Here is an 8,914-nt window from a genome sequence, read left to right on the forward strand (position 1 = left end):
CTCCTCTCTGCTCTTTGCCCCTCTTTACTACTACTACTACTCCGCATGCGCGCGCACACACACACACACACACACACACACACACACACACACACACACACACACACACACACACACACACACACACACACACACACACACACACACACACACACACACCTCAGTTGAAGCTTTCATCACATACTTTGATAAGAAGGTTGATCATGTCAGAAGCTCTTTCTACCAACTTCCCACTAATCAGTCCATTAACTCAACACATTCAACCCAACATATTGTTACTGTCGGGTGGAAACCATGTGTGTCTAAAACTGTTACTCTTGTCTAAAACTGTTACTCTTGTCTAAAACTGTTACTCTCCAGGAAGTGGGGCAAAGAAAATAATGTGTTCCAGTGAATCCAATGTTATGAGTTATTATTTAGTCAAAAGCTCTTAATACTTTTCATTAGTTCAAAATGTTTTGAAAATAGCAGATCTATAAGCTCACAACGTGTCTCATCGTATTTTCGCTACTTTTGTATGACACTCTTGTATGAAGAAGTATGTCATTAATCTGTTAAAAAACGAAATGTTGACATTATGGTGTTACGAGGTTTCTGCCCAACAGCAATGATATCATTCCTTCACTCTTCTAAATGTACCTCCAGATGAGGTATTGATACCGGACCAACATTCTGTCTTCCATCACTCTTCTATCTCCAGATGATGATAGTACTGATACTCCACACTCCACACTGCCCAGGCTGCCTGAGGAGTGCCTCATCATCGTCTTTCTTGACCAGACTTGTTGTTGAATCTCTTTCTGTAAGGTAAGGATGCATCTTCATCTCATCTGTCTTTCAGAAGCAGGGCTCAGAGAGGCTTGTTCACGGGGTCACACTCTTTACTTGACCATTTACTGTCAAGTGTTGTTGACTAGGACTCATGCCACCTACTCTGATCTTGCACTCTGTAAGTAGCTCTATATAAATGTCTAAATTCTAAATTGTAATTGCATCCACAAACTTGGACTTCATGGACCCTGGTCCCCCCTACCCCTTCCACACACTACCTGTCCTTCTCCGAGTTCAAGGTCAATCGTTCTGTGGTTCTCAAATGTATATATTTTTTATTTAAAGACCCCCAAAATATAGTTTTACCGCATACTTTGTCACATAGGTGAACATTTGCGAATACTACTAGCCCACAACGCATGGCATTGCAACGCATCGTGCATTATTTTCTCTGAAGAGATTTAGTGTTGTGGGGAAAAAGGAGGGGACCAAGATAGACTGTATACTGTAAACCCCTTTGGGAGCACAGTCAACTGAAGTGTATAGGGTTTAAGTGGTTACATTTCCAGAGACAGTTCTCAGTTAGTACCATCACCGTCCTTCCCCTGTCGCTCTCTGTAAGGTCATCATAAAATGGTCACAGTGTCCGGGTGCCTCAGGACCTCTCTGGTGGGGTCATTGTAGACAATTCCCTGCATCCCGTAAAAACAATCCCTGTGCCAACAGAGGCACATGCCACACGAAATACACTGTGAGTCAGTGTGCATACCAACAGGGGTGAACATCAATTTGGTTGTCAGGCTTAAGGATGCTTCTTCAGCTATCTGTTGCTATGACGAGTCACACTCACTCACCCAAACAGTGTCTTTGTTGCTAAACCTAAAACTGTGCTGAGGTGTGTGTGTGTGTGTGTGTGTGTGTGTGTGTGTGTGTGTGTGTGTGTGTGTGTGTGTGTGTGTGTGTGTGTGTGTGTGTGTGTGTGTGTGTGTGTGTGTGTGAGAGACATAGTAATTGTCATTTGATCATTCAGTGATGGACTGTGACACTGGCTCAAAGCTTTCACCTGAATATTTTATTTCTCTTTTAGAGAAAGTCTGCTGTGGTAGATAGTGGAGTTTTCATTATTGCAGTGTTCTAATGCTGTTAAAGAGTGCCCTCTTGTGGTATGCTATGATACAGAAATGCTTCTCTGCAGAGGGATTATTTGAATAACTGAAGGTGGGAACCGTGGGATACTTACTATCTGTGCTCCTCTGACAGCCTGACATCAAGACACAGCTCAACACCAAACCACTGCTTGTTGTGGGGCTGACTTCAGTCAGTCAATAATGCTTTAAGCACTGACAAAGGTCCCAGAACTGAAACGTTTGCTAATTTTAACTCACTATGAGCTTTACTATGAGCATCTAAATAAAATAAATCCTTTTTTCTTAAGTCTCAGACTAAGGAGTCTTCCTTCCTTAATTATTTATCTGCCAGTTTGTTAAATTACAATAGAAATAATACAATTTAAACAAATAATAATTAAACTTTATTTGTATAGCACCTTTCATGACATGAAATGCAGCTCAAAGTGCAGTAATGCAATACAGTGAGGACATGAATAACAAAAAATGTAAAGATCAATTAAAAGTGTATAAGTGGGTGCTTTAAAAATGTCTACAGAGGCTGCCTGTCGAAGGTACAGTGGGAGTTTGTTCCACGCTGTCGGCCCGCAGAAGCAAAAAGCTGCTTCCCCGTATTTTTTAGTTGCCATTTTTTAGGCAAAGCGAGCAGGCCAGCAGTGGAAGACCTTAGGGGGCGGTTTGGGACATATTTAGGCAGGCAGTCATGTAGGTAGGAAGGTGCGAGATCATTGAGAGCAAAATAATTTTAAAATCAATCCTAAAAACAACCGGAAGCCAGTGCAGTGAAGCCAAAACTGGAGTAATATGTTCTCTCATCTTAGTTCTAGTTAAAACTCTGGCTGCTGCATTTTGGACAAGTTGTAATCTGTCAGCTGTTTTCTTCGGCAGTCCAGAAAAAAGTGCATTGCAGTAATCAAGCCGATTAGCGTTTTTGCATCGTCCAATGACAAATAGGCTCTGATTCGTGGTGAAAAAAAAAAAAAGGTGAAAAAATATTGGTAACATGATTAATGTGTGAATTAAAATTAAATTCAGAATCAATAATGACCCCCAAGTTCTTTACTGTACTGTTACTTTCTACAGTGAGGTTGCCAAGATACAAATGGATACTGTTTATTTCTCTGTTATATTTTATTGTAAGGCCAAAACTATAACATTGAGCATATTTGAAATACATACACAATTCAACACACCAATTACAAAAGAATACAATATTAAAAATAAAATGTATTTAAAAAAAGGCAAATAATTGATTAATATTGATTGTAATTTGCAGTGGCAGACAGTATGCTAGTAAGACGTATAAGTGATTTAGTTATTCTATGTGTTACAATACATGTCACTTAATAATGTAAATGACTCGGTAATTTGTCAATTACATTTCAATGACACAATTAAGCACTTCCTTTAAAGTATTAATGACATACAGTACATGAGTTACATAATTATCACATCTTAGAAATCAAGGAAGTTCACTGTATGATCTTAAACAAAATAAACTGTTCAATGAATAGTTAATTTGCGGTTTCCTCAGTTTATAGAGTAGATGAGCTTAGTGCTCTCAAGGTTGTTACATCTCATTTACAGCACAATCTCCTCTGCTCCTGTCATCATTTCTGCCTGACTGTGAATATCCTCCCCATGGCTGCCTTTTTTACACAACGGCGAACCCTTCTTCCATCTGACAGTCAGCACCACACCTGCAATTAAGAAGCTGACTAAAGCTATTACCCCAAGCCCTATACCTGCCTTCACCCCAGATTCATCTGCAGAATCTGTGGCATACTTCCTGATCACATCCTGGACATCGCTTGCTGCAGCCCTTGTCCATTTTTTCGACGGACCGACTTTGATCCAGGTCTGGTTCTCTTCTGCCATCACCATAATTCTGTTGTTGGATATCGAGCCTATGTTGGGAGGATTGCTGAAAGGAGGCCGACGGAGTGGCAGTGACTCACTACCTCGGAAGACACTTGACTGGACACAGAAGAGAATCTCACAGCCGTCACTGATTTCGGCTTGATGCTGGCTGTATGTGGGAGGACAACGCTGTTCACCTCCTCCTGCCAAGGGGTTAGGGGACTCACAACTGAAAAAACCTCCAAACTTCACTGCATGTGTGAGGCTAAGCTCATCCGTCGCATTACTCATACAGATCATCACATCATTAACAAGTAATTTAAATGCAGTGAAGTGTTCAGGACAGGTCCTAGTTTTGGTGATAGGATTGTCAAAGTAGTTGCCATAGAGACCTCCAAACAAAAACCCTTTGTTCTCTGTAGGACCATTGTAGTAGCACCAATACATTTTTACTTTAGCTGTTCGGACATGGTGAACATTCCAACATTCTTCTCTTCTGCATGTGAATAACCCTAAAAATCCACAGGAATAGTATACTTCTTCACACTGCCTTACATTAAAGTCTTCCTCTTTCACCTCAGTGTGTAATAACTGTGACTGGTAGGGTGGGCGGCAAGAGTAGTCATCTGTATCTGGGTTTTTTTTAGCCAGGTCTTGGCAGAGTTGACTTGCATGATTTGTCTCACACGTCACATAGCCCCCACCAAAACTGAATTCTATGACTGTCCCATTACAAGAGTTGTCATCAACATTAGCCTGAAAGTTAAAGTTTGGCGAGTTACTATCGATACAGCCTGGGTGGGTGTTAACTGTATAGTAGCGCTCTATGGCCTGTTGCAGGGAGAGAGCCACCTTGTTAACGGTTGGCTCTGGCAGATTAGGCAAGTTATTGGTATTTATAACATATTGTAGTTGCAAACCAGACCGGTCAATGCCAACAAGGTTATTTCTGGTGCTATCTTGCCACTCTTTAAGACTCATGCCAGGGTGGAAGGGTGAACCTCCAGAGCTCTCAATAAAGGAGGAAGTGACTTTCTTGTCATAATTGCTATCAGTAGTTGACTGTTCTGTGTACCCAATAGCTACATCAACTTTAAGCATTTTGAAAAACTTTAAACCAAGTGATGCTTTGATAGAATTCTTGGAGGATTCACTTCCTGTTAAGGCATCAGATTTTATGTAGTCCTCTCTCATTAAGCTAGCCCCAGCATCAATACTAGTTATCACATGGGTTCCATAGTCAGCCACGACCTTCTCTGACAGATAAGTGGCAAGTCTGCTTTGGCTATTTGCAATGGCATCTGCAATGTTCTCTATTTGTCGAACAAAATTGGAGTCCAGCTTGAAATCGGGATACGCCTGTACTGTGTAAAGGTGGTTCCGTATCTAGGAAGGGAAAGCATGGGAGAAAGGGAAAATGTGAATTAGTAAGTCCACAATTTTTCACATTTGCAAGATCATATAAGTTTATCATATAACATTAATATATAATATTGCAAGACATAGAACTCACTTGTACTCTGACCGTCTCAGATTTGCTATTGATTTGGTTGGTTTTCACCCTCTCATGTTCAGCAGAGAATTGTCCATTCACCGATGTAAATAATTTGTTGTAAGATGTTTCTATGTTGATGGAGGCAGATGTAGAACTTGTTTGCCTCAGATAGGAACTGATGACCTCTGCGTAGCTTTCAATATTTGTCACTTTCCGGGGAATGACAAACACCGTGTCTGGAATGAAGTAGAAGCCGTCCTCTGTGGTCTGGCACTTGGTGTAGCTGACATCCATCACCCGACCCATGTCTAGGTTCCTCAGATTGTCCCAGCCTCCTCCAGGAAGGACTGACATGGCGAGGGAAAGTTGGTTTGTTGAGGCACGGCATCGTTGAAAGGTGTGATTACGGACAGGGGCAGTGAAGCAGACATGGAGGAAAGAAAGAACTAGCAATGTTCCAGCTCTCGAGACCATGACTGAGTGAGACTTGAAGATGATGGTACAAGCACTCGATCCAACCTGTATTTATACCTCTATTTATCGCTAATACATCTGGATGGCATGCAAAGGTGCAGTTCCACTTTTGATAAAGAAAACTACTTCCTCATGTTTATGTGCTGACACTGGTATGATAATCCTGTCATCATTCATCAGATGAATCTGTCCATCCAGTTTGGGGAGAAACCGCATGTCACTCATCTCTCTATAGGTTGTTATAAGGATAGACACTAGCGGCAACAGACAGCTAAAAATCTGTTTGTTGTCTGAGTTAGCGCTTATAGCTTTTAGTAAAATTGAGATCTCATTTGCATCTGAACAACATAACTCTGTATTGATTTGATAGCCTACCCCTCCAAACAACTTGGCAATCAGCACAGGACCAAATGCTATTGTTTAAGCATATAATCATATGCCTTATACCGGTATATTAAAATCAAGTCTTTAAGGCTTTTAAGATCTTTGATCTCATGGGGACCTAAAACGGTATTATCCATTTTGCCACTGTAAAGTACTTTAAGTAGTTTAATACTTTTCAAAATCTATAGAGACTATCCAAAATGTTTCCATCAATAGTATATAAATGTGAAAGATGTCACTCTTCTCCATGTAACCTGAGTCACATTTCTTCCATGTAGCCCATGTTGTGTAATGGCATCATCATGCTATTATGCCCGTGGATATATAGAGTGATAAATGAATATGATAATACCTTTTATTTAATCACCAACATACCTGTTACCTTGGGGAATATTACTCAAGAGAGTAATATGTTACTTGTTATTATATATTACTCCTTAAAAAAAAGTAATAATATTATATTATTACGTGGAATCAAGAGTAATATATTATATTTCATATATTACATATATTACTTTTGCCCCCACACCCGCAAAATAACTGAATCCAATTGTTTTGAATAATAATAAGAGTCACCAATCAGCCAAAAACGCTATAAAATGAAGCAGCAATCTCTCCTGACCGTTTTTAAACGGTAGCCAACAAAAATAAATTGCTATTTTTTTTACATAGTAATATAATATTACTGTTTTGGCAGAGCAATTACTCGTTACTGGGTAAAGTAATAATATTACATATCTAGTAACTTGTTACTGCCCAACACTGCTCCTTAAAAGGGGTCTTGGGGTCTCAAGCAGCTGCACTCAGATAAACTCTGCACAATCTGCTATACTAGCTTACACATCCCTATTGGCTAGACATTGCATCCTGCTGCTATGGAGAATCATCTAAGGCTCCATCTACCTCTACCGTATGTCCTCTGCAAAGGGTAACTCTGCAATCTTTCCCATAAATGGAATACTTTTATAACCTATTTTAAACCCACTACAAACTTTGCCCCCTGACTTACACCCCCTCTGTATTTACTTCAGTTCAGATTATTCCATTTTGTTGTAATGAATAACCTGTGATTTAAAGTTCATGAGGAAGTTGTGTTCAGATATTTGTCGTTAATTATATTTTCCCCTGCTCTAAAGCCGATGAGAACATTTCCTTATAGTTGTGGCAACTCTCACACATTGCGAAAGTTCGCGAGGAAGTTGTGTTCAGATATTTGTCATTAATTATATTTTCCCCTGCTCTAAAGCCGATGAGAGCATTTCCTTATAGTTGTGGCAACTCTCACGCATTGCGAGTGAGGCTCACCCAAATTACATTCTTTGCATGTCTCTTTTATTTCCCCTTGGTGACATACGCTTATATGATTATATCTCACTGAAGGTTTGTGACCACCCAAAATTCCAAACGTGCATTGGATAAACCACCGTTTTCTGATTAAATTCATAAGCTGTGTCCATGAGAAATGCAAACAAACTTTATGAACTTTAGAAATGATTTCCATAAATTACAGTTACTGCTCAATGACATCAGGAGAGCCTAGACGGGTACAGACGTACAGTAGGCTACACAGAAACTAGAAAAAGGATTGAGATAACATGCTGTGTCAAATATAATGTAAAACTGACATTGTATGATTTGTTAAAAGCCTCGATCAGTAACACACCACTGTGACCACTTTCAGAGAATGGAAATACCAACATTGGAGACATTATTTTCTGAAAGTCAAATTCTCAACATTTAGAAATCAGACTGTATTCCGAATTAGTGGATGTTTTTCCTCTCAGTGGATACAATTAATATAGACTGTCACTATGCTAATCAATACTTACTTCACACACTGTGTGTGTGTGTGTGTGTGTGTGTGTGTGTGTGTGTGTGTGTGTGTGTGTGTGTGTGTGTGTGTGTGTGTGTGTGTGTGTGTGTGTGATATAATGTATGGATACATGAGTGTGCTTGTATGGACTCATGCAACCTCTCCTCCCCGGGGGTTTGACTGCTTTTACACAATAGCAGTTGGCACATGAGTTGCCAGTTCTCCCGCGGGATCAATAAAGGTATCTACTGTATCTAACTCCACAGTGGATCAGTAGGTAGAGTGACCGCTTAGATGCATTTTATATGCATTTTTATACTCAACCATTAATTTACTACTGAGAATATATAGCAGATTCTTTTTCTGTCTTTATCTTGCACTCAACAGTATGTTTTGCCACATACTGTATATGCCACAAATTCAGTTATACTGCCATATCCACCTGACAAGGAAAAAATGCATTTCTGGGAGGGTGAGAGACCCACAGCACATCATGTCATTACATTTGTATGTAGGTAGCCTAACTCTGAGTGCATATGACAATGAACATTTAAGTTTGGTACAATATTATCTGGGAACCACTTTTATACTTTTTACTAGATTTATGTAGCACCTTTTTCCAAAGTTTAGGGATGCCCAAAAATCTCCCTCTGTCAATGCATGAGGAAGTGAACAACAGATACTGTAAGAAGATGGTTGTGAAATAAGAAAGAAAGAAGCTGAACATGTCAGCTAAGAGATGCAAAGAGAGGGAGAGCAACGTGAATTTGTTGCCTTATCAGCAGAAACTGAGAGCTGACAGACTGGTTGTGGTGGTTCAAGACTTCTGTGGTTATGTTGGTGGTTTAGACTTTAGAGAGCAACAACAACAGTGAATAAATAACACAGTAGCACACTCAACCAACTCAGTGGCCTTAATTGTGGTTAGTGTTTTTTGTAATTAATGTCTTATGCCTATAATATAGACTGTAATGAAAGCTGAATTATACC

The 8,914-nt window shown here is 39.8% G+C and overlaps 1 protein-coding gene across 1 annotated transcript; it reads right to left on the minus strand.

The window, feature by feature from the left end:
• Positions 1–690: 690 nt before the first annotated feature.
• Positions 691–5,607, minus strand: LOC308309684 (macrophage-expressed gene 1 protein-like; the record flags this gene model as incomplete). The annotated part of the gene is made up of 4 exons (XM_080755597.1): positions 691–834; positions 3,630–4,023; positions 4,447–5,144; positions 5,272–5,607. 4 exons carry the CDS (start codon positions 5,605–5,607, stop codon positions 691–693), a joined length of 1,572 nt encoding a protein of 523 aa, XP_080611723.1.
• Positions 5,608–8,914: the final 3,307 nt, after the last annotated feature.

Source organism: Protomyctophum bolini (genome assembly GCF_963924005.1).
Source record: "Protomyctophum bolini genome assembly, chromosome: 22".
Classification (NCBI taxonomy): domain Eukaryota; kingdom Metazoa; phylum Chordata; class Actinopteri; order Myctophiformes; family Myctophidae; genus Protomyctophum; species Protomyctophum bolini.